At 40.9% G+C, this 27,026-nt stretch overlaps 2 protein-coding genes and 1 non-coding gene across 3 annotated transcripts; 2 read left to right on the forward strand and 1 right to left on the reverse strand.

Moving 5' to 3' along the window:
* Positions 1-3,537, forward strand: LOC18774676 (receptor-like protein kinase HERK 1). The gene has a single exon (XM_007208024.2). The coding sequence runs from the start codon at positions 611-613 to the stop codon at positions 3,119-3,121; it is 2,511 nt and encodes an 836-aa protein (XP_007208086.1). The 5' UTR covers positions 1-610; the 3' UTR covers positions 3,122-3,537.
* LOC18774014 (receptor-like protein kinase HERK 1) lies at positions 549-25,700 on the forward strand. The gene is made up of 2 exons (XM_007208013.2): positions 549-617; positions 22,904-25,700. Exons 1-2 carry the CDS (start codon positions 611-613, stop codon positions 25,285-25,287), a joined length of 2,391 nt encoding a protein of 796 aa, XP_007208075.1. The 5' UTR covers positions 549-610; the 3' UTR covers positions 25,288-25,700.
* TRNAI-AAU lies at positions 7,589-7,662 on the reverse strand. Its single transcript has one exon. It is a non-coding gene; the product is annotated as a tRNA-Ile (tRNA).

Here is a 27,026-nt window from a genome sequence, read left to right on the forward strand (position 1 = left end):
GTTTTCCTTCTGTTTTTTCGGACAGATATTTTTCTTTTCAGTTGCATTGCATCTTCTCTTGTCCTTTTTATCCCTGGAATTTACTTTCCCATCAAGGATATAGATTGTATCGCTCTAGTCTCTCTCTACCAAAACAAAGTCAGCCCTCAGAACACACACAGCTGGTTTGTAATTTATTTTATTAGCACTCATTTCGCCACAAATTTTAATTTGATTGGTATCGTTTTCGTTAGTTTAATGCATAAAAGAATCTTTGAACCTGTCAGTATCCATCTAAGGTTGTCATCTAGTTCAAACCAGCTTGTGGTTTGCCAGATTTGCACACAATAACTGTTTTCCTCTATTTTGCATAATAGAGAAAAAACTGTTCTTGAACTCTGATAGAAGGGTTCATCAGATTTGTTTTTGCTTTGTGCTCAGGAATTGCACATCGCTCACTTGATCTTAAAGGTGACATCTTTTCACTTCCTCAGTCAATTCTCTTCCTGGGTTTTCATTTAATTTCTGGTTTTTTATTATTTGAATCCCTATATTGCTTTTCCTGTATAAGAACCCAGATTATTTTGGTCCCAAATAAGCTCAACCAAACAGTAAATTTCCCAACTTTTTGATGATGGGTTATAGGAAATTTGATCTGTTCATCTGGGTTTTATCAGTCTTGTGTTTGGGATGGTTGTGTAGTGGATTTAATCCTGCTGACAATTACCTTATAGACTGTGGATCGCCTGCCAATACTTCAGTGGGTGACCGTGTCTATGTAGCAGATAAATTGGCTTCAAAATTTCTTTCAACCCCAAAAGATGTTGTTGCCAATATTTCTTTGAAATCAATCACTTCCTTTGATGATTCGCCGCTGTATCAAACGGCAAGAATCTTTACTGAATCCTCAAAGTACACCTTTTCCATAAGCCAGAGTGGGAGACACTGGATCCGCCTTTACTTCTATCCATTTGTTTTTGGTGGTTACGATTTGAGCAAAGCGAAGTTCTCTGTTTCCACCCAAAACCATGTTCTCCTTGGTGATTTCAGTGTTCAAAACGCTTCTCTTGTCAAAGAATTTTCAGTAAATATAACTTCAGATAGCCTTGTTATTACCTTCACCCCTTCCAACAATTCATTTGCATTCTTAAATGCCATAGAAGTTGTTTCAGTCCCCGACCAACTGATCACTGATGATGCCTACACTGGGTCAGTGAAATTCCAGGGTTTGACGACTCAGGCTTTGGAGACATCTTGGAGGGTGAATATGGGTGGACCAACAGTGTCCTTTGAGAATGATACCCTGTGGAGAACTTGGGTTCCTGATCAAAGTTTTCTAGTAAATGCGAACCTTGCCAAAGATGTCTCAAATATTGCAGCTGTTAACTATGATGCGGGTTCGGCATTGGCAACCAAGGATATTGCTCCACAAACCGTCTATGGAACCCTCACTGAGATGAAATCCGCGGATGATCCCAACAGCAATTTCAATGTGAGCTGGGAGTTCACAGTGGATCCAGGATTTCAGTACCTTGTTCGGTTTCACTTTTGTGATGTAGTAAGTAAATCTCTCTATCAGCTGTACTTCAATGTATATCTTGACTCTTTGATTGTTGCTCGAGATCTTGATCTGAGTACTTTAGCAACTAATAAGTTGGCTGTGCCATATTATACGGATTATGTCACAACATCTGCTGCTGTCAGCAATAAGCTTCGTATTAGTATTGGCCCTTCCCCTTTAAATAATGCTTATCCCAATGCCATTCTAAATGGGCTTGAGATTATGAAATTGAACAATTCAGCAGGCAGCCTCAGTGGAGCAAACTCTCTAGTTCCTTCTTCAAATTCAAGTTCAAAAGGTAACGTCGGAGTAATAGTAGGTGCCAGCATTGGGTCATTTATTGCAGTGGTATTGGCTGCGATTCTCTTTGTTCTTTGCAGAAGGAAAAGACTGGCAGACCAGGGCCATTCTAAGACATGGCTTCCCTTTTCCATTAATGGAACCAATTCTCACACCATGGGAAGTAAATACTCATATGGAACAACTGCTAGTGCTGCTTCTAACTATAGCTATCGTTTTCCTTTTGGGGTTGTACAAGAGGCTACAAATAACTTTGATGAGAGTTGGGTTATTGGAATTGGTGGTTTTGGGAAGGTATACAAAGGAGTCTTAAATGATGGAACTAAAGTGGCTGTCAAGAGGGGAAATCCACGGTCTCAACAGGGACTTGCAGAGTTCAGGACTGAAATTGAGATGCTATCTCAATTCCGTCACCGCCATCTTGTCTCATTGATTGGGTATTGTGATGACAAGAGTGAGATGATTCTGATATATGAATATATGGAGAACGGAACCCTGAAGAGTCATCTCTATGGCTCAGGTTACCCCAGCTTAAGTTGGAAGCAAAGGCTTGAAGTATGCATTGGATCAGCTAGAGGACTTCACTACCTTCACACTGGCTATGCAAAAGCAGTTATTCATCGTGATGTGAAATCTGCAAATATTCTGCTTGATGAAAACCTCATGGCCAAGGTTGCTGATTTTGGGCTTTCCAAGACGGGGCCTGAAATCGATCAAACCCATGTCAGTACAGCAGTAAAAGGGAGTTTTGGATACCTTGATCCTGAATATTTTAGAAGGCAACAACTGACAGAGAAATCAGATGTGTATTCATTTGGGGTGGTTTTGTTTGAGGTCCTTTGTGCAAGACCTGTTATAGATCCGTCCCTTCCAAGGGAAATGGTGAACTTGGCTGAATGGGCAATGAAATGGCAGAAGAAGGGGCAGTTGGAGCAAATAATAGATTCTACCCTTGCAGGAAAAATCAGACCAGATTCTCTCAGGAAATTTGGAGAAACCGCCGAGAAATGCTTGGCTGACTATGGTGTTGACAGGCCCTCCATGGGAGATGTGTTGTGGAATCTAGAGTATGCCCTTCAACTTCAAGAGGCAGAAATTCCAGGTGATGCTGAAGAAAATAGTACCAATATGATTGGCGAGCTATCCCCGCAAGTCAACAACTTCAATAATGTTGACGCAAATGATTCTGCTGCACAGTTTGAAGTCTCAAGTGTGGATGATCTTTCAGGTGTTTCTATGAGTAGAGTATTCTCACAGCTGGTGAAGTCTGAGGGTAGGTGATTTTTCTGAGAGAGTTCTATGAGTTTTAGCTTCTCTTCTGGTAACACTGCTTTTGTGGAGTTTCCTGATGAAACTTGATGAAGCATTCTGAGTTCTCCTTTTGTACAGAAGGGGTGGTGGTTTGAGTGTGTTTTTTAGATTCATAAGGATTTTTATGTAACGTGTTTATTTCTTATTGATATTCCACACCATATGAAGCAAAAGTTCTGGGGTGGGATGGTTTTTGTACGCTCTCCTTCTCACAGCTATCTATCACGAGGCATTCGTATGATGAAGTGATTGTGAGAAGAAGGCATATACGTGTCCCACTCAAGACTTTCTCCATATGGAAGCTGGTAAAAGGTTTATTTAATTTTTACTACTGTATTGGTATTTTAGTGTCATGAGTGAATTGAACAGGATGTTTGGTTGATAAATGGAGAAAGGAAAATGGAATACCAGAACCAACGACAAAATGGAAACTAAAATAAAGTAAGAGAGAGTAGAGTAGCTTCAGTTTTTCTAGCCGAAATGGTCAAAACTGTCCATTTGTCTGGACGAAAAAATTGAACATTGCGTTGAATTGCATTGAATTCTTAAATAGTGTTGTTATTTCCACTCCCTGTCCTATTTCCCAACCTATCTTATTTTTTTATCCATCATATAAATTTGAAAAATCCAAATTCTATTTTTCCACTAACCATAATTCCTAAAATACTCATTCATTATTAATTCAAGCAAAACCTATATAATATTTATAAATTAAAAAAACGTAAAAAATAATCCACCCCAACCCCACCTCCCCAATGCTGCCACTTGTACCTATGGAAAACAGCCCTCTCTCTGTAAAGGTTGCATAAAAGTGATAATTGGAATTAGATCGAAATTGCAGTGAAAGAAGAGTGCATAGAAAGACAACCAATTGGAAGCACAATTTGGAATTGCAGTCAGTTTGTGGTCTGATATCCAAGAAAGACACTGAAGATATATACTCTGTCTAACCCACAATCAAAGAGCTATTGCCAGCAACCTTCTTCCCACCAGATTAGCAATTAAGGTACCATTTAACTAATTTCTCCAACCATTTTTGCATATTTGTTGTGGGCTTGTTAGATGGCATGAAATGTTTGCTGGGGTAAATAGAACCCCCCATATAACGAAGAAGAAGTTAAAGAAAAGCTTTGCTGGAAAAGAATTCAATCCCATTTCTTCTATTTTTTATCCCATGTTTTTCAAATTCGAGGAAAACGCCGTTGGCGTTGGCCTTCTGAAAATATTCTGTTTAAAAAAAAGGGTAAATGGTCATTTTACAAAAGTAAATTTGTCTTTAAAATTTTGAACATAAAGTGAGTGAGGAAATAGGATAGATGAGTGGAAATAGCAGCACTCTTAGAGTATTTTATTTTAAGAAAACCTTTCGGACCTAATATATCATAACTACCTCTCTATAATTGTTCGATCAGTTTTGTTTCTTTCAACTAGCTGGCCTCTCTTAAATGGTTTTCGTTGTTGTAAAATATACAGTTTTCATGGGTTTTTTTTTCTTTACTTTCTAGTAAGTTTGAAGGAGACCTGAAAGTTGATAGTTCATTCCAAAGCCATGGAGGAGGCTATCCTGTGCACACTCCAACAAGTAGAAGATGTCAAAAAAGCGTGTTTAAATAAAGTTGGCTAGTTTTGCACATTTTCTTACTCTGCTATTATTCGAGAGCTGCTGAACATGATGATGCGGAATATAGCTGCTTCTTCTTCTTCTTCTTGTTATTGCTGGAGCAGCAGAGGTATGAATTGTCTTCACTCTATAGAGGTAAAGACCTTCTGACTAGGTGGATGATAACACCAGTATCCTTTCTGATGAGGTGCATAGCCAATAAAAACACACTTTTCTGCTCGGGGATCCAATTTGCTTCGTTGGTGATCATGTAAGTGGACAAATACAACACAGCCGAAAATTCGGGGTTCTAGGTTTGGGGTGGGAGGTGTTTGGATATTGTGGTGAAGTGTTTGAAGTGGTGTTTGGAAATTTAGGATACTAGAGGGAATTCGATTGATAAGGTATATTGCAGAGACGACGGCTTCGCCCCAAAAATATCTTGGCATATTGGCACCAAAGAGAGAGGCACGAACGACTTCCAATAAGTGTATGTTCTTTCTTTCAGCCACCCCATTCTGTTGGGGAGTGTAAGGGCATGAGCGTTGATGTATGATGCCATGATCTTGTAAGAACTGGTTGTAAGAACTGTTTAAGATCATGGTTGAGAAATTCTCCGTCATTATCAAAACGAAGAACCTGAATTCTGGCATGAAACTGAGTCTCCACCATTTGATAAAACTGTGAAACCTAGAATTGACTTCCCCTTTAGCTTTGAGAAGGGAAACCCAAGTCATTCGTGTACAATCATCTATAAACGTGACAAACCATCGCGCCCTTGAGGGAGTGACAATTTTAGCAGATCCCCAAACATTAGAATGAACGAGAGAAAAAGGAACCAAACTCTTATTTGAACTTAATGGGAACGGGACACGATGACTCTTAGCCAATTCACACGTATCATACTGAAAGCTGTAAACATCAAGATCGGAAAATAATGATGGAAACAACTTCTTAAGATAACCGAACGAGGCATGCCCAAGACGTTTATGCTATAACCAAATTTTGTCTCTCTCCTCCTCAGAACGAGTTCCACTGGTTGTGAAAGCTTGACCAACCTTGACCTCACTATCCGATGCCCAATCCAAGTAGTAGAGATTGCCCCGCCGAGTACCACAACCAATCGTCTTTCCTGTGAGGATGTCCTGAAAAACACAATGATTCGGCCAAAATGTTACAGTACACCCCAAAGTAGTAGTAAGTTGTGCAACAGATAACAAGTTATGATTTAAGGATGCAACAAGTAATACAGAAAGATAGAAAGCCCTCCTCAACCACAGGGGATGGGGTAGCATTAGCATTAGACATCACTGACAGAGTGGATTATTTTTGACTAATAAGTTGGCCAGGATCAAATGTCATATGATCCGTAGCACCCGAGTCGATAATCCATGCGGATTTTTGAAAGGACGTATGAAAAGTAGAACCTTTGGTGGTGGCGATAGAAGCATGAGTTAGGGTAGCTGGGTTAGCAGAATTGACCGCATGCTTCTGTGAGTCCACAATAAAGGGGAGAATCGTAGGGGTTCCTGACATCGCAGCGGAAGTAAGATGTGATATGAAAATGTGAAGAATTGTGTTTGGAGGAATTTGATTTGAAGAGTTTGATGTATGAATTTGATGGAGGACTTAGATTTGAGAGGTATGTGTATAAGATTTGAGGGTATGTGTTTAGGGATTTTGATAAGAGGATTTGAGGGATTTGGATTTGGGGAAAAATATGAGGAATTTGATTTAGAGTTTTGGATTTGAATATGAGAAATTTGAGATAAGGGTTTAGAGACAACCTAGGATCGATTGCTCTGATACCATGCTACAATATGAATATGGTTTGAATTAATGTATTAGGTTGAGTTTTATTCTTCTCCATAAGGAGGTATATATAGGAGTTTACATGAGGGTTTTATAAGGAATTAGATATAGTAAAGAATTAGGAAAGTATCTCCTAATTGTACAATGATTTATCACTTATATAAAAATAGGAAAGTAAATCCCTTAATTAATCAAGGAAGTAAATCTCCTTGATTAATTAGGAGACTCACGTCAACAGTTTGTTCTTAAAAGAATGGGCCTTTCGTAAACTTTAATTTTTGTGATTACCAATCCTTAAACGTTGTTTAGTAGGTTTTAATTAATTAATTTTTTTGGTTGAAAAATTTCCAAATACACACAATATTCAACAACTTGATCAGTGTATCAAGCTCTTCATGTCATAAAAACATGTATACCGAGGGTTTGAATTCCTCACTTTCCGTACTCATCAACTAATTCACCAGTGTTAATAATTTGTTCATAGAATTCGACTTAAAATATATATACATATACAGTTCCTTAAAAAAAAAAATATTCAAATTCAGTCTTACTCCTAAGTGGATTGATGATAAATTTTTGAAATAGAATCCAAACATTTGAAAATAAAAAGAAAACCAGTCATAGAAAAATTGTTGAAGCAAGTTTAGAAAGTTTTAAGAAATTTAAACCAACGAAACATGTTATTAATGGCCCATTCACCAACTTGATCAGTGTATCAAGCTCTTCATGTCATAAAAACATGTATACCAAGGGTTCAAATTTCTCACTTTCCGTACTCATCAACTAATTCACTAGTGTTAAAGTTTAATTATTTGTTCATAGAATTCGACTTAAATTATATATGCATATACAGTTCCTTAAAAAAAAAATATTCAAATTCAGTCTTACTCCTAAGTGGATTGATGATAAATTTTTGAAATAGAATCCAAACATTTAAAAAATAAAAAGAAAACCAGTCATAGAAAAATTGTTGAAGCAAGTTTAGAAAGTTTTAAGAAATTTAAACCAACGAAACATGTTAATAGTGGCCTATGCAGGTCTCGAACCTGCGACCTTCGCGTTATTAGCACGACGCTCTAACCAACTGCGCTAATAGGCCAATTGATCTTTCCTAATTCCAATATGTTTTTAAATTATAGACTCTCTTTGATACATAGATCTCATTTAAGAATTTTTCATGTCTCCACTCCCATTGCGTTTTGTTTTTGTTTTTATTTTATTATTATTTTTAAAATTTGTACTTCTTTTGTGAAATTGTGTTTGGTTGCTTGCATAATTCAGGAAGAATGTAAGCATTTCGTTTTGATTTTTTTTTTTGTTTGTTTTTCTTTGGGCGTAGGTAGATATAATTGCGATTGATGTCTCAGACAAGTTACCTTTTCGTTTGAAGATGCCCATGGTTAAAGCTGTAATTGAAGTTTTTTTTTTTTTTTGGTCGAAAGGATACTTCCATACAAAGCCCCAAAAGAGGCAACAGAAACACAAAGGGGCTAAAACAGCCACCAGGGAAAACAGCATGGCACACCTGTAACCAAACTAAATTACAGAGCAGCAGCCAAAGGAAACAGAGCGAAACAAAACCGTAGCCATTGCCCAGCAAGACCCTTATGGGGGAGCAGGTAGTCCATCCCCTGAGAGGACAGAGACCAAGGAGGGTGGGGGGGTATTAACCCAATTGCAAACGCACAACCTCTTTTTGGCTAGCTTGGCGGCAGCATCAGCAGCTCCGTTAGCTTCACGACGAATCCAATTCTAGTCACATTGGATGAAGGACGCTTCCAGGCTGCGGAATTCCGCGAGGAAAAGGTAGAATCTCCAGTTACCAGATGCTGAACCCTTCTTTACACAAGAAACTAGCTCAGAGTAGTCAGTCTCCACAACCACATTCTGCACGTGAAGGGAGGAGGCAAAAGAGAGGCCCATGATCGCTGCACTAGCTTCACATTCAGCCGCAGACGAACAATTGCATGGTTGACTAGCGGCACCGATGAAGGAGCCGTTATGATCGCGAATAACCGCTCCAATACCCCCCACACCCGTTTTAGCCTCCCAAGCCCCATCAATATTGATCTTTACAAAAGGGAAGGGAGGAGGAGTCCAGTGTGGTCTAATTGGTGCATGCAGAGTAGCTTGGGGGGCACTGGAAGTCATGTTCCTGACCCGCACAACTTCCTCTAAACCTTTCATGGTTCGTGAGAGAACCAGGGGAGGAGAGGGCCGGATATCATTGAAAATCGCCTTACATCGAGCCTTCCAAATTTCCCAAGAGCAGAACATGAAGAGGGAAATTCCCCAGTCCCTTTGATCTCCATCGGCAAAAGAGCTTCTTAGGAAGCTAGAAAGCCAAGAATCCAGTGTGGTAATGGATGCCAGGTTCGGAGCGTAACCAAAAGGGCAGCCAAACCATACTGCCCGCGTCCAAGAACAAAGCAGTAACAGGTGCTCCACAGTCTCAGGAAACAAACCACACAAGCGGCACGTAGGAGAACGCGCTAACTTTCTTCCAAAGAGGTTAGCACACGTAGGAATGGAGTTTGTTAACGCACGCCACATAAAGTTCCTGATTTTGGGAGTGATGTGAGCCCTCCAGATAACTTTCCACACGTCGGAATTCACTGCATGGGAGGAAGAAGCTCGATCACAGGGGTCAGGAGGCGAGACGTTGATGGCATGGTAGTACCCGGATTTAACAGTATAGTCACCATTCTTTACCGCCGGCCACACTAGAGGGTCACGAGTAGCCAGGGAGCCGATAGGAGTAGATCGGATTAACATAGCCTCGCTAGGAGGAATAAAGGGCTCAATGTGTGAGATGTTCCAGGACCTGTTCCCCACATCGATGAGATCGGCCACCAGCAGGGGGGTGAAGCGGTTACTGGAGGGGAGGGGGGAGATTTTTCCGGAGCCATACCCCATTAACCAGCGGTCCTTCCACACACTCACTGAACGGCCGTTTCCAATTTGCCAGTAAGCTCCCTTCTCGATGATATCTCGACCGACTAGGAGGCTGCTCAAAGCCCATGACGCACGCCCTCCCTTCTTAGCATCGAGGAAGGAACACTCGGGGAAGTAGCGGGCCTTTAAAATCCTAGCCCAAAGAGCATTCGGGTTGCGCATGATTCGCCAACATTGCTTGGCAAGTAGGGACCGGTTGAAAGCCTGTAAATCGAGAAATCCCATGCCCCCTCCGCTTTGGGTCTGCAGAGTTTCTTCCAAGAGTGCCAATGGATTTTGCCCTGGTTACCATCATGGCCCCACCAGAATCTCGCCAAATCAGTGTTTATTGAATTGCATATAGTGGCTGGCAGCAAGAAGCAAGACATGGGGTGGGCCGGGATAGCTGCAGCCACCGATTTGATAAGGACCTCCCTGACCGCTTGAGATAATAGCTTTAGCTTCCACCCAGCAATCTTCGAATTTATTCTGTCCCGAACATAGGCCAAGGCCTCCACCTTAGAGCGGCCCTAGAAAGTAGGGAGACCCAGATAAGGACCCGGGTCATCGGTAGCAGGGACGCCAAGGATGAGGCCGAACTGATTCCTAGTCCCAGTATCAGTGTTGGGAGAGAAGTACAGACTGGATTTGTTAAAATTCACCTCCTGACCCGACGCCGAGCAGTAGCATTCGATAATGGACTTAAGAGCCGAGCAGTTCGGAGGAGTAGCTTGTAGAAAAAACAGAGAGTCGTCTGCAAAGAATAGGTGGGATAATTCCGGACCACCCCTGCTTAATTTAATGCCCCTAAGCATCCCAGTATCAGTAGAATTGATAATATTTAGAGAAAGAACCTCGGAGACAAGAAGAAAAAGATAGGGAGATAAGGGATCTCCTTGTCTCAGGCCCCTCGATGGGGAAAAGGGACTGCCAGGGGAACCATTCAATACCAGAGAGAAAGTGATAGTTTTGACACATAGCATGACCAGCTCCACCCAACGGTTGTCGAAGCTGAACTTACAAAGAGTGGCCTCAAGGAAATCCCATTCGACCCGGTCGTATGCCTTATTCATGTCCAGTTTCAGTCCCAGCTCAAAGGATTTCTTGGAAGACTTAAGACGGAGATAATGGAAAGCCTCGTGGGCCAATAAAATATTGTCTTGTATCTGCCGTCCCGGGACAAAGGCATTCTGATGCTGACTTATCAGCATAGGGAGAAGGGTCTTGAGACGATTTGCCAGTAGTTTAGACAGAATCTTATACGAGTTGTTGCATAAACTAATAGGTCGAAAATGGTTTACCGACGTTGGCTTGGGAATCTTTGGGATGAGGACAATATGAGTGTGATTTAGGAGCTCCAATCTGCTATTGCCTAAGAAAAAATCTGTAACCAAGTTATTAACAAAATTTTGAATAATTTCCCAGAAGCGATCATAGAAGAGGCCAGGGAAGCCATCCGGACCAGGCGCTTTCAAGGAACCGAGCTGTTTGACTGCAGTTCGGACTTCCTCCATCGAGAAGGGATCGGTTAACCTTTTGTTTTGGGCTTCGGTGATGCTAGCATGAACGCAATTTAGAATACCTCCCCAGTTTCTAGGACCCCCAGACTTGAACAGGTTACCAAAGAAAATGCCAAACTCCTCCCTGATCGCTTGGTCTCCACTTATGCAATTTCCTTCCGATTTCAATAAGGTTTCTATTTTGTTTCGTTGTCTGCGTTGTAGGGTTGTGGTATGGAAAAACTTCGTGTTTGCGTCACCCGCCGACAACCAGTTCAACCTCGAGCGCTGTTTCCAGTAAGTTTCCTCCCTGCTCCACAAGACGGACATTTCGTCCCAAATGGCTGATTCCTGGTGTCGATAATTTTCCTCAAGTGGCCCCGACTGGAGATTACTCAGACTTTTCATCAAGAGGTTTATGCGAGACAGGTTGTTTGGAAATTTTTCTTTGCTCCATTTCTGGAGCTCCTCTCTACAAACACCAAGATTAGCCGACAGAGCAGCAAAAGAATCCCCAACAATGTCATTCTTCCAGCCCCTCTGGATGATGGTTCCACAATCGTGTTCATCAGCCCAGTAAGCTTCAAACTTAAAACCTCCTGCTCGCCTCTGAATTTTTGGAGCAAAGTAAAGCACCAGAGGGGAGTGGTCAGAGCCAACCCTGGGCTCCACATGCACACACAAGTCCGGCCACAAAAAGAGCCATTGGTCATTGATAAGCCCACGGTCCAGTTTCATTCGAATGAGTGAGACTGGGTCATGTTGATTCTCCCAAGTGTAGAATTGGCTCGTCGATCTTAATTCCAGCAATCCATTAGTGTCCATAAAGGATCGAAGATATCGAGTACGGCCCCAAGGCCAAGGTATGCCGCCTTCTTTTTCGTCGTTTCCTAATATCTCATTCATATCTCCGATACAGAGCCACGGGGGGGAGTCGACCATAGCAAAGTTTGCCAAGTTTTCCCAAAAGGATGCTTTTTCCTCCCGATATGGGGGGGCCATACACCCAAGAGATTCTGTATTGGGTGCCCTTCTCCCTGCAATTCACGATCGTATCCACCATATTCTTGTTCGATGTCAAGATTTCGACCTCCACTTATGGTTTCCACCAGAGGGCCAAACCTCCTGCTAACCCCACAGGATCAACATAAATACCCTTATAATAACCACACTGTCGCCTGAGTGAAGTCACTCTATGGCAGTTCTGTTTTGTCTCCATAAGAAATACCATAGAGGGGACGTGGGAGCGAATGAGCTCCCTAAGCTTCTGGACTGTCAAGGCACGCCCCAGGCCCTGACAGTTCCAAGCAAGGTGGCTCATTTAGGACCTGTGGCTGCTCTGGGCCAGCCACCACAGCCCTGGAGGTGGGATTGCCCCTCCACATTTTTCTCCGGTTCTTGGGTAGTAGATGCATCATCGTTCACAGTGAGCTCATCAATAAATTCCACCCTTATTTCTCTGAAATTCCCCTGGTTTAGGTCCATAGTGTCGGGAATATCCTCCCAATATCTCCCGCTTCTCCCCGTTGCTCATTTTCCTCGTCCCCTATTTCCCTTACCTCTTCCTCTTCCACGGTTCCAGTTGCCGCCGACCCGAGTAGGGACCGCCACCAGACTAGTAGAATCGACAACTGGGTTGTCGTGATAATGGAGAATTCAAACTTTACTCGTTCTGAGTCCCTCCTCGTAGGGGTGAGAGAGTGCACGTCTTTTTTTTGAGATGGGTGGGAGAGTATCCTGTTTGAATGTATATGGTTCTTCGGGTGATGATATAATAAGCTGGCCCCTAGAGTCAGATGGCAAAGGGCTCTTCCCTTTTTCTTTATGTGCACTTGGGCCGCAAGGAGTCCGGTCCATCCACACCATAGGTGTGGACCGGTCCCTTGGATGCATGGGTGTTGGGCCAGTCACGCATAAGGCCTTGGGGCCCCTTACAGTGCTCTTGGAAGAATCCCGCTCCTCCTCTAGCTGGCATTTGGAGGGTTGGGCCTGGCCCATATTCGGGTTCCATCCCCTATGTGTAAGCGCTACAACCATCGCCCGTTCATAGGCATTTGTGCTGGGAAAGTCAGCGGGCAACAACCTTTGTTTCAAAACCTCGGAGCTAGGTGTCTCACGATACAGAAGGGACAGAGATTTTGAAATGCATTCGTTAAGGTGGGCAGAGCCTGTAGTCTCAGAGGTGTCAGATGGCAAAGCAGACCTAGGATCAGCGTGCACAGTAGGAGAGGTGTGCAGGGGCGCAGCATCAGAGTTGTCACCATCGAAAGATAGGGGCAGGTCAACTGACATCGAGGTCAACGGTTGACTCATGGCCTCCACCGAGCACGTTGTCGTCACGTGGCAACTCCATGCGCTGCGGGTGGGCAATGGTCTCCTCCGGCCTGTAAGATTCCGCCTTCCCGTTGATGATGGAGGAACCACCGGGGGCAGGCGTCTCTTCATCCACGGTCCGTACCATGGGTTCTCCGACAAGGTTGGGCTGCTCTCAGGACTTCCTCTGCAAGCATTCTCGCAGTGCCCCAGTAAACCACAAATATAGCAAAAGTCTCCAAGGCCTTCATAGCAATACTCCACCTGGAAAGATTGGTGGGAAGTTCTGGGGAGCCAGAATCCCGTCGGGAAAGGTTTGCGTGAGTCGATGAGCACCTTTACTCGTAGGTAGCCCCTGGTTATGGCCTTGCTCTTTATCGGATCTTCCACTTCAATAACTTCACCAATTTCTTCCCCGATGGTTTTGGCATTTTTTGCATTCATCTTCTCCAAGGTGAGACCCGAAATCTGGACCCAATACGGGATAAGATGCACCAGAACCTCCTCGATGTTCAGCTGGGGGGGCCAGGCCACCACGTTGAAGCAGAAGTTCATTATGTTCTAGGGAGCCCCCTCCAGAATAAGTGTGGCCACCTCCCTAGAGGAGGTGATTGTGAAAATGTTCCGTTTATAGTGAGAAATGGAGATAGCGCCCAATCTTCCCCATGCTGATCTCAGGGCCCCATTAATCCCACCAATATTTGGCAGCACGTCTGCAATAATCGCTCCCACCAGAATACATTCCCTATTAACGTCGTCCAAGTCAAAGGAATCCTCCAACCGTGAGGCCAGGGAGTCGGCTGTGGGGTGGACATGAGTCATTGAGAAAGAAGCTCGGACAGCAAGAAGCGGTGTGGGGCTGGGACACTTTGTCAACAGCCAGCAGACAGAGAGGAAAAACACCTGACGGAAGGGACACCAGTAGGGTGTAAGCTGAAGAGTTAAGGGGTGAGGAAGAGCTACCAAAAAGGTAGAGCCAAACAGATTTTCCTACCACTTGGGTAGAGCTCGCTGCAATTGAAGTTTGATCTCAGAGATTTTGTTTGCTTCCTTATTTCAATTTATTTAATTACATGGTAAGAATTTAAATTGATTGGCTATACGCTAATATCATTGCCGATGATCAAGCAAGAAAGCAAATAATAACCAATGCTAAGGTGAGGATTTGTAAAGTTAATTGGGAAATAGCTTAAAATGACACCCATTTCATAATTTTAATTAAAAATACCACCCCTTCCCAATTTTTGTACAACTATCACCTATAAATATAAAATTATTGTCCACTTATTGCTGATTTTTCACAAGTTCAGAAATTTTGTTCTCTCTTAGCTCACACAGCTCTCTCTCTCTCTCTCTGGCACATCTCTCTTTCTCTTTGGTATCTGTCTATCACAGCGCTCTGTGTCTCTCTTGGCTCTCTCTCTGTCTAGCACAACTCTCTGTCTCTTTCTTTGCTCTCTTTCTCATAGCGCAGCTGTTTCTCGCTCTAGCTTCGTTATGTCTCTTTCTCCCCTATTCGATCTCTTGCTCTCTGTTTGGAATTGCGAACCCCTCCCTTTAGCTATGTCTTCTGAATAGCTGCTTGCAACCTTGAAGCTCTAGTGGATTGCCGACCTCGAAAAGGTAGTGTTGATGGTTATTTTCTTAATATCAGTGGGATTATGTGAAATGGGTTATAGTTTGATTGTTTGGGTTTGTGTTAAATTCGTTTTGGCTTTAATTTCTTTGGGTTAGGTTTTGTTGAATATTCATGCTCATTCATCTGGGTTTGTACCAATTGCATTTAGATTGGTCTGGATATGTGAATCTTGAAACTTGGGATTTTTCATTTGATGTAGTAGATCTGTATAGTGTGATTCTGATGTGTTACTGGTGTACTGCTGTTGTGTTCCTCTTATTTTACAGTCGTATTGCTGTTATATTGCCATTATATTGCTGCTATATTGCTGTTATATTGTGGTTATATTGCTATTGTATTGTATGGTTATTGTGGTTATATTGTGTTAATGAAATGTTGTTTTGTCATGGTCAGAAATGGAGACAATTGTTATTCTCGTGTGCTACAATGGAAAATGGGTCACCTCGAAGAAGATGTGCAAATACGAACGGGGTGACTCAAAAGGCTTAATAGTTCCACGGACCATCAAATTTGCTGAACTGTTGGACCGTGTGCATCAGATTGGTAATACAAACAGCAGGGAAGACAAGGTTTGCTTAAAATTCTCAGTTTTGGTGGCCTCGAATGAGTGGAAGCACATAAAGATTGAGGACTATGATGATGTCAATTTTTTTATGAAGTACAATTCTGAGGTAACACCTTCAAAACTAGCTCTCTTACTCGTGAGTATAGAAGATAAAGGACTGACAAATGATGTAGTTCATAGTATGCATATCACGACAGATAGTAGTCGGTTGCCATTGTTGAAAACAATGAAGTAACTTGGAATAATACAAATGTCATTGATGTGGGTGGTGAAGTAGGGAAAGATTTTATGGATATGATTGATTTTAGCGAGGTGGAGGAGATGCATGGTGGTGATAATGATACTGAAAGAAATGAAGTGTCAGTGTACTCTGCCCCTCCTAATTTGGGCTGCTTGAACACAGCTGCCCAGTTGCCAATAATGCGTTTAGGAGGAGAATCTGAACCCACTCGTCAACATTATTGGAGTCAAATGGGTGAATAAAATCGGTACAATGCAGCCGGTGTAAATGATGAAGAAGTATATTTGGACAGCGGGTTTTCACGAAGTGATTGGAATCTGAAAATTTCAGTTGGGCAAATTTTCTCCAGTAAGAAAGCATTGTTGACGGAGTTACGGTTGACGGCATTAAGAGGCCACTTTGAATTTAAGGTGCAATTCTCTTGTAAAAATAATATTCCATTGCGCAATGTATCTTAGACAATATGATTTGTGTTGCTTTGGTACGTCATGTAAACTCTACTTTTATTTGTGGTGAGTTTCGTGTTATGTTGAATGGGAATTCTTTTAAATTTGCATAATTTGGGTTGCATTGCTACAGCATGCTGTATTGCTGACAGATTGCTATTATATTGAACTTTTATTGTACTGGTATTGCTTCCAGATTGCTATTATAATTTGAGTGCGAAATTAAAGGGACTGGAATGTAATTCCAAATGGATCCAAAACATTAAAGTTCTTAGAATTCCTATATTACATAGTTACTGTGATACTCCGACTATACCTTCTTTTCTGATTACAAATTCGGCCGATGCATAGGCCAGATGTGGGGCAAATACAAGGTGAAATGTCCTATGTGTTTGACTACATATACTTGTTGAAGGAGCATTACGAATGTTAACCTCAATAGATTGCTCATGTCTTGTCAAGAACAATCTTGAATTTATGCAATGTGCCAAGCCAGTCCCAAAGCTGGACTCACCCGTCTGCCTGATGTGTCCAGGGACTCCAAGTTTCCCAACCTCCCCCCATTCACTTTATCATGTGGCCCAATAAAATCCACCACTTGGTTGGTGACAACCACCGCCAACCCAAACTTATTTGCTAAACCCTTCAATGTCCCAGATATGTTGAAGAAGAAATTCAGTCCGTTGCAATCTAGACAATAACAAGCAATAAACAATCAGAACTTATCAACAGCCTATTATAGGATATTAAGTGAAAAATAAACAAAAAATACAGAGCATAAACAAAACCCCAACTATTTACAGCTGACCTACTAATTCAATAGCTCAAAGCCACGTCTCAAGACACCCAGTACTCTACCACTCCTGCATAATATAATATCTAAAGACACATCTCAACACACTAGATAATCATGAGACAGCTTCAGCTAGAATGGGAATGTCCGGTAGCACAAGCCTAATTGAGAACAATTCAAGACTAACGATAGAAATCTATCTGACTAGAAAGAGTTTTAAAAAACAAGAAGACATCGGGAAAGAATTGATTGACTTCAAGGTATAATGTAATGGAACATCCTATGAATTAGTGGCAACCACAATAATGACTCCACTATGGCCCTCATTTCAAATGTAAGAAAATGAATGAAATTGGCACCATCCCTTCAGTTTTTTCTTAACAAAATAAGAGGTCTGTATGTATTCTCTGTTTTATCGATATCAAAGATAAATTAATAAATAAACCATCAAAACTGTATAAAATGTTTGTAAGACATGTACAATTACAAAATTATAAGTTCTCCTCAGAAACAAAGTTCTCTAAGTATCCATACACAAACAAGAAAAACAAAAGCTTAAAGAATTAGCTTATAGCAAAATCAATGTTCCAATTTCTCTAAACCACACCTTCTGGTGGTAGGTTCCCATCTTCACTCATTTCCCGTTTTCTTTTAAGCAGACAATGATCAAGCACAAAAGAGCAAACTTTTAAAGAACTCATATCACACCACATGTAGTTCTAAAGAAAACTTATCCATATCCAATATGCAAGCCCTAAAGTTAGTAAACAAAATTATAAAAAAAATGTCAAATTAACAAGCATTATTCTCAAACAAAAAGTATGATATGGTTGGGAGTTTACAAGTTCAAAATGATATACACAGGTTAATTGTCTTAGACTTTAGATATCATCTTCAACAAAGAAAATACATACCGATTAGACTTGTAAGAAGGTTAAATGCAATGGTCATAAAGACCCATAGTAAGCCACCAAATACCAATCAATAACTGCTACAAAAACCATAATAAAACCATAATAAACTAAAAATACAACAGCACTAAAATGCCAACACAACATCACTACATTAGCAATACACTAGCAAAAAAAACAACAATACGACATCAATAGCAACAGCAAAACAACAGCAGTGCAAGCATCAGTCCACAAAGAACAAACCCATTCACTGTTTCAAACAAGGAATCATCATACTAAGATCATTTCAGAGAAACCCCAAAACCAATTTAAGTGAAACCCCTAAACCAATTTCAGAGAAACCTATAAACCTTCAACCAATTTCGAACAAACCCCTGAACCAATTTCATAGAAATGCATAAACCCTAAACCAACTTCAGAGAAACCCTTAAACTGTAAGAAAATGACGATGAACAGTACTTGTTCAAGGTGAACGATGGAGTTGAGCTTCGATGAACAGATTTCGCTGGGAGAGGAAGAGAGAAGAGAGAGTCAAACTGAGCGACGAGAGATTGAGAGCTGAGCGACGAGAGAGTGAGAGCTGATCGACAAGAGATGAGAGAGTGAGAGCAAAGCGACGAGAGAGTGAAGAGAAACTAAGAGACGGAGCCAAGAGAGAGAGCTGAGAGAGAACTTCAGCAAAAGTGATATGTGTGCAATAAGGGGACAATAAATATATATTTATAGGTTATAGTTCCAAATTTTTTTAAAAAGGGTGGTATTTTCAGTTACAATTATAAAAATGGTGTCATTTAGAGCTATTTCCCAAGTTAATTAAATATTAATCAGATGGGTCCCCAATACCTGAAGCAGTAGGCAATGATGGTTTGTAATTTCTTTCCCGAAGATATTATGACATGAGTTAAAGTTAAATTTTACAAGAACATTGTGATATAGTGAATTTTACACTACACAACGTTGTAGGGTCAGAACAGCCAGTACTTTACAAAATTTACTACTGGACTTGTATGTCGGTTGCATTGCATATCTTGTAGAAGTATGCCAATGCTCAACCAGAATAATAATAAGCTACAATTCTCTATGAAGTCTGTTATAATCATTTAGCGTCCTTCGAGAACATTCATAACTCTAGCTGGGTGACAACTTTTCAGTTATTTTGAGAATTTAAAATGATCCTTGTAATGAAGTTTTGCAATTTTTTTGTAATCAAGGAATGCATGGACAATGTCCTTGTTTCATGGAGCTCAAAGAAGCAGAAGACTGTTTCTAGATCAAGCTCGGAAGCCGAATATTGTCAGCTTGCATATACAGTCGCCGAATTATTATGGTTGCGTTCCTTGTTTTGCGATTTGTCTCTTTCGTTGCCACCACCAATTATCTGGTGTGACAATGTATCTTCTATTTCATTGGCGTCAAATCCGATTTTTCATTCCTGAACGAAACATTTGGAGGTTGATTATCATTATGTTTAGGAAAAAGTTAGGGGTGACCTGGTTGTAAACTATGTTTGTTCTCAAGACTAGACTACGGATTTATTTACCAAAGGTCTCAGTTCAGCTTGTGGGGAATGTTAGACCAAGTTCAAGTCAAGAGCAAATTGATATTGATAAGTCAGTTATGAATTTGAATTTGAATAGTTGATATGCCGAGGTAGTTCCTTCTCATTCGAATGTCACGGCCTGCATATTGAAGGCTCAACCCAATAATTATTAGGCCAACCTAGAGAATCCATTTATGAAGGTCAAGCCCCACAAGAGAAGCTCAAGGCCCGGCCCGTCAGATAGATGATTCTAGATCTCTTAGCCCACATGTCTAGATTCAATGTACAGTAGTAGGTAGATTTCGGATCATTAGATTGTTTCGATCCTAGCCCTTCGTTGTGGTGGTAGGTGAGCTAGGATCTATATATAAGGAGGATGTCTCATTGTATATCTTCACCTCTTAACTTGTAAAGCATTGAGTAGCAATACAAGCATATATTCCCCCAAATTTTCTTGAGCGTTCTTGAGTTCTTATCATTATTGCTCTTGTTCTTGTGTTCTTGCTTGATTCAATCTTATTTTGTAGGAAGGAAGGCTGACTTAGCTTGTTCGAGAAGCGATCAAGTCTAAGGCCGCACGGAAGAAAGACTTTGAAAAAGTCATCCCGTGATAGTTGGTATCAGAGCGAAAGCTCGAATCATTCGAAGAAGCATGTCGAAGAGCGGAACCGATGGGGAGGTTGATATGTCCAAGGTCACCTTAGCAAACCTTTTGAGGTACACACTGATGCATTAGATGTTGCTATTGGTGGTGTACTCATGCAGGATGGACACCTATTGGCTTTCGAGAGCAGGAAGCTCAATGACACTGAGCAGAGGTATACCATTCAAGAGAAGGAGATGACAGCCGTAGTGCACTGCTTGAGGAGTTGGAGGCAATACTTGCTTGGTTCTCGGTTCGTGGTCAATACTAACAATGTTGCCACAAGTTACTTTTAGTCCCAACAGAAGTTGTCACCTAAACAGGCTAGGTGACAAGATTTCTTGGCCGAGTTCAACTACAAATTGAAGTACAAGCAAGGGAAGACGAATGTCACCGCAGATGCCTTATGTTTGAAGGCCGCACTAGCAGCTGTTGTACAACCTCAAAGTTATCTCATGATACGAGATGGCTTGTTGCATGACCCCCAAGCCAAAATTCTGTTAGAGCTTGTCAAATATGGGAAGATAAGAAGATTTGGGCTAGATGATGGTGTTCTTTATGCAACAGGGAAGAGAATCTATGTTCCAAGATAGGACAATCTGAGGCCAGAGCTAAAGTGGGCGGGACATCCAGACACTCATCGAACTTTAGCATTGATGAGTGAAGCTTACTACTGGTCACAGATGCGGGAAGATGTAGACTCGTTCGTGCGGACTTGCCTGGTATGCCGACAAGACAAGACATTGCAGAAGCAGCCGGTGGGTTGCTAAAGTCACTTCTTGTTCCAACCAGACCATGGGAGAGTTTGTCCGTGGACTTCATCATGAGTCTATCCAAGTCGGAAGGGTATGACTCAATTTTGGTGGTGGTCAACAGGTTCACCGAGTATGCTGGTGAAGTATTGGGGGATCCCCAAGAGTGACCATGACTCTCACTTCACTGGTAAACTTTGGACGGAGCTCTTCAGGCTACTTGGCTCACAATTAAACTTCTTTACCAGCTTTTACCCACAGACAGATGGTCAGACTTATTGGAGTTATACTTGAGGCACTATGTAAGTGCCAACCAACGAGATTGGGCAAAGTTGTTGGATGTTGCTCAGTTCTCGTACAACTTGCAGCGATTGGAGTAGACAGGGTCAAGTCTTTTTGAGTTGGCAACGGGACAATAACCTGTGACACCGAACACAGTGGTGTTAGGCTACACGGGAAGTAGCCCTGTTGCATACAAGAGGGCCAAGGACTGACATGTGACTAATGAGCTAGCTCGGGCTTAATTGGAGAAGGAAACTCGGAAGCATCGGCGAGATGTTGTGTTCAAACTAGGTGATTTGGTTTTTGTGAAGCTCAGCCCCTCTCAACACAAGTCTACTAGAAAGGTACACAAGGCGTTGCTGAGGAGATATGAGGGTCCGTTTTCTATCCTTTGAACAGTGGGAAGAGGTGCTTACCGTGTAGAACTACCACGAGGAGTCAAGTCATGGGGAGTCTCAACGAGCTCCGCTTTTAATGGTGACTTCATTTGACAGAGAGGTTATGTGCATCATGGCCAAGCGTGAGGTGCGAAGCAAAGGTATACCGAGGTACTTTGAGTACTTTGTCAAATGGAAGGGCCTGCCAGAGTTCGAAGATAATTGGGAGAAAGAGGAGTCCTTGTGGCAGTTCAAGGACCACATCGAAGCATTAGAACGAGAAGGAACTGCCTTGGCGACGAGGACGTCACCAAATTAGGTGGGGGAGAATGTCACTACCCGCATGTTGAAGGCTCAACCGAACAACTATTGGGCCAACCTAGAGGATCAATTTGTGAAGGTCAAGCCCCAGAAGAGAAGGTTAAGGCCCGGCCCGTTGAATGGATCATTCTAGATCTCTTAGCCTACATGTCTAGATTTAATGTACAATATTAGGTAGATTTCGGATCATTAGATTGTTTCGATCTTGGCCATTCATTGTAGTGGTAGGTGAGCTAGGATCTCTACATAAGGAGGATGTCTCATTGTACATCCTCACCCCTTAACTTGTAAAATATTGAGTAGGAATACAAGCATATATTCTCCCAAACTCTCTTGAGCGTTCATGAGTGTTCTTATTGTTCTTACTCTTGTTCTTGTGTTCTTGCTTGGTTCGATCTTATTTTGTAGGAAAGCTGACTTAGCTTGTTCGAGAGACGATCAAGTCAAAGGCCGCATAAAAGGAATACTCTGAAAAAGTCATCTTGTGACACTTGATGGGTTTAAGAAAGTAAGCAAATAGACAGCAGGTTTAGATTTGCCAACTAAATGAAGCACCTCTACTGTTGGACTGTCAATGGTCTTTATATAATACTATTTCTAGGCCCACTTGCCAATTGCCCCCGAAAAAGACTTTCTTTCCCTTCTTTTAATAAATAATCAATCTTTATTTCTTTTGCAGAAATGTTAAGCTTATGCTCCTAGATACGAACATATCACAGTTTTTCTTGTCAAGAGCATAGAACACTTAAATTTATCTAATACATGTGATTTATGTGATGGTGATAACTTTTCTTATTGTTTTAACTTGGATTTTGTTCAACATCAACATGTCCCACATCAGAGGATATAACCCCAGTCTTCTATGGCGGCAAATTAAACTGTGATGCTGAAGAGGTCTACACGTTATTTCGATTTTTTTTCCATGGCTACAGATTATTTGATATTTTTGCTAATTTGTTTATGTTATTAATAATTGAAGAAACATGCATAAATGAAGAACCCAGATCATTTTGGTCCAAATAAGCTCAACCAAGCCTTATCTCTTGGTTCCTCAGTAAATTTTCCAACTTTTTGATGATGGGTTATAGGAAATTTGATCTGTTCATCTGGGTTTTATCAGTCTTGTGTTTGGGATGGTTGTGTAGTGGATTTAATCCTGCAGACATTTACCTTATAGACTGTGGATCGCCTGCCAATACTTCAGTGGGTAACCGTGTCTATGTAGCAGATAATTTGGCTTCAAAATTTCTTTCAACCCCAAAAGATGTTGTTGCCAATATTTCTTTGAAATCAATCACTTCCTTTGATGATTCGCCGCTGTATCAAACGGCAAGAATCTTTACTGAATCCTCAAAGTACACCTTTTCCATAAGCCAGAGTGGGAGACACTGGATCCGCCTTTACTTCTATCCATTTGTTTTTGGTGGTTACGATTTGAGCAAAGCGAAGTTCTCTGTTTCCACCCAAAACCATGTTCTCCTTGGTGATTTCAGTGTTCAAAACGCTTCTCTTGTCAAAGAATTTTCAGTAAATGTAACTTCAGATAGCCTTGTTATTACCTTCACCCCTTCCAACAATTCATTTGCATTCTTAAATGCCATAGAAGTTGTTTCAGTCCCCAACCAACTGATCACTGATGATGCCAACAATGGGCTCCACGGTTTGACGACTCACACTCAGGCTTTGGAGACATCTTGGAGGGTGAATATGGGTGGACCAACAGTGTCCTTTGAGAAGGATACCCTGTGGAGAACTTGGGTTCCTGATCAAAGTTTTCAAGTAAATGCGAACCTTGCCAAATATGTCTCAAATATTGCAGCTGTTACCTATGATGCGGGTTCGGCATTGGCAACCAAGGATATTGCTCCACAAACTGTCTATGGAACCCTCACTGAGATGAAATCCGCGGATGATACCAACAGCAATTTCAATGTGAGCTGGGAGTTCACAGTGGATCCAGGATTTCAGTACCTTGTTCGGTTTCACTTTTGTGATGTAGTAAGTAAATCTCTCTATCAGCTGTACTTCAATGTATATCTTGACTCTTTGATTGTTGCTCGAGATCTTGATCTGAGTACTTTAGCAACTAATAAGTTGGCTGTGCCATATTATATGGATTATGTCACAACATCTGCTGCTGTCAGCAATAAGCTTCGTATTAGTATTGGCCCTTCCCCTTTAAATAATGCTTATCCGAATGCCATTCTAAATGGGCTTGAGATTATGAAATTGAACAATTCAGCAGGCAGCCTCGGTGGAGCAAACTCTCTGGTTCCTTCTTCAAATTCAAGTTCAAAAAGTAACGTCGGAGTAATAGTGGGTGCCGGCGTTGGGTCATTTATTGCAGTGGTATTGGCTGCGATTCTCTTTGTTCTTTACAGAAGAAGGAAAAGACTGGCAGACCAGGGCCATTCTAAGACATGGCTTCCCTTTTCCATTAATGGAACCAATTCTCACACCATGGGAAGGAAATATGGAACAACTGCTAGTGCTGCTTCTAACTATAGCTATCGTTTTCCTTTTGGGGTTGTACAAGAGGCTACAAATAACTTTGATGAGAGTTGGGTTATTGGAATCGGTGGGTTTGGGAAGGTATACAAGGGAGTCTTAAATGATGGAACTAAAGTGGCTGTCAAGAGGGGAAATCCACGGTCTCAACAGGGACTTGCAGAGTTCAGGACTGAAATTGAGATGCTATCTCAATTCCGTCACCGCCATCTTGTCTCATTGATTGGGCATTGTGATGACGATAGTGAGATGATTCTGGTATATGAATATATGGAGAACGGAACCCTGAAGAGTCATCTCTATGGCTCAGGTCACCCCAGCTTAAGTTGGAAGCAAAGGCTTGAAGTATGCATTGGAGCAGCTAGAGGACTTCACTACCTTCACACTGGCTGTGCAAAAGCAATTATTCATCGTGACGTGAAATCTGCAAATATCTTGCTTAATGAAAACCTCATGGCCAAGGTTGCTGATTTTGGGCTTTCCAAGAAGGGGCCTGAAATCGATCAATCCCATGTCAGTACAGCAGTGAAAGGGAGTCTTGGATACCTTGATCCTGAATATTTTAGAAGGAAAAAACTGACAGAGAAATCAGATGTGTATTCATTTGGGGTGGTTTTGTTTGAGGTCCTTTGTGCAAGACCTGTTCTAGATCCGTCCCTTACAAAGGAAATGAACTTGGATGAATGGGCAATGGAATGGCAGAAGAAGGGGCAGTTGGAGCAAATAATAGATTCTACCCTTGCAGGAAAAATCAGACCAGATTCTCTCAGGAAATTTGGAGAAACCGCCGAGAAATGCTTGGCTGACTGTGGTGTTGACAGGCCCTCCATGGGCGATGTGTTGTGGAATCTAGAGTATGCCCTTCAACTTCAAGAGGCAGAAATTCCAGGTGATGCTGAAGAAAATAGTACCAATACGATTGGTGAGCAATCCCCGCAAGTCAACAACTTTCAATAATGTTGAGGTGATTGTGAGAAAAATGTGTATATGTGTTCCACATAAGACTTTCGCCATATGAAAGTTGGTAAAAGGTTTATTTAATTTTTACTACCGTCTGTTGGTATTTAATGTCATGAGTGATTTATTGATATACCACGTCAACTTATAGTACTTCCACTCAAATATTGTCATGTGTTCATTTTTAAAATTAAATGATTTACTTTTTTACAGCTGGGACTTCTCAATTTTTATATTAAAAAAATAAAAGACTTGATAATAAATTTATATATTCGACCCAAAAAAAATTATATAATAAAAAAAAAAGTATTGCCCCTACAGAAGCACCACCCCAACCCAACGAACCTAATCCCTAGTACCTGCCATGACCGTCGTCCCTTTCCGTTACTCTTTCTCTTTACCCCTTATACTAATTTTACGCAGTGGGGTTGGGTTTAGAGAGACGATGATTAAACTGGTATTGATGATAATAGTTGGGAAGTAGTATTGATAATTAAAAATAGTTCATGCTTGGGTAATCATTATCGGCCAGTGGCAATATAAGAAAGGTCTAGGTCTGAGAGAAATAAGAGAAAGGTGTAGGGGCATTATGGAAGATAATACATATCTTTATTAACTTTTTTATTATTATTTGATTCAACAGAAACTTGGTTGGGATTCTTGTTCTTTATAATTAGAAGTTTCAAGTTGAAGAAAAAATCTAGGTTTTATTATTCTTTGTTAACTAGTTTTTTTTTAATTGTGTTGTGTTTATTATAAAAAAAAAAGTTTCCTAATAAATAACTTTCTGAAAATCTCAAAGAAAGAAAAAAGAAGAAGAGATTGCTCAAAGTTTAAGAGGATTTTTGAATAAATATCTTGTTAAACAAACCAAAGCTTCACTTGAAAATTTAGATAAAGATTTACCATATGAATGTGAACAACCAATTCAATGGGAAGAATTAGCAAAAAATGAGAATAATATGAATGAAGAAGTTGGTGATCTGGATGAAAATGAAAATATTGATGAACCTTGCCATGAAAATGAATGTCCTGTAACAAGATTTGATTTGAACATTTATGCTCCACGAGTTTGGGATAGTCTTGATCCATTGTGGATGATGAAAAGAAGATTGATCAAATCAAGAAATGCTTATGGAGATTGGGGAGGAAGCAGTTAGACTCAAATATGTGGTTTTTATTTTTGAATGCAATGTTTACAATGAAGGGTACTCTTTTTCTTTCATTTGGAGTTTTGTCCCATTGGGTTTTCCCCAAACAAGGTTTTAATGAGGCACCAAAGTGTTCTTCTGTATCTTTTGAAAATTCTTATATTTTTAATAAAATTAATTAGTTAATAAATATATATTTTTTAATTTTAGTGTTTAATTTTTATTTGAGAAAATTTGCCCTGGGCTTTAGAAAACCCAGGACCAGCACGAAAACCAACGAAAAAATGGAAACTAAAATAAAGTAAGAGAGAGTAGCTTCAATCTTTCTAGCCGAAATGATTAAACCTGTCCATTTGTTTGGACGAAGGAATTGAAAATTGCTTTGAATTATTAAATGGTGGAATTTAGATCTTTATTGTTTAAAATTTTGAAAATTAATAATTTCAGTGTTTTGAATTTATGCATGTCAAATTTTTGTAAATGGCATAAATTATAGTGAAAAACAAATTCCTGATCAATAAAAATTGTGAAATGGCATCTCTTTTTTTTTTTTTCGGGTATGGAAATTAAACTTAGACATGCACAATT

The sequence above is a fragment of the Prunus persica genome, chromosome G6 (genome assembly GCF_000346465.2).
Source record: "Prunus persica cultivar Lovell chromosome G6, Prunus_persica_NCBIv2, whole genome shotgun sequence".
In the NCBI taxonomy this organism is placed as follows: Eukaryota; Viridiplantae; Streptophyta; class Magnoliopsida; order Rosales; family Rosaceae; genus Prunus; species Prunus persica.

Bases quoted from the DNA above. Each gene is read 5' to 3' on its own strand.
- LOC18774676 (XM_007208024.2), top strand. From the start codon at position 611: ATGATGGGTTATAGGAAATTTGATCTGTTCATCTGGGTTTTATCAGTC.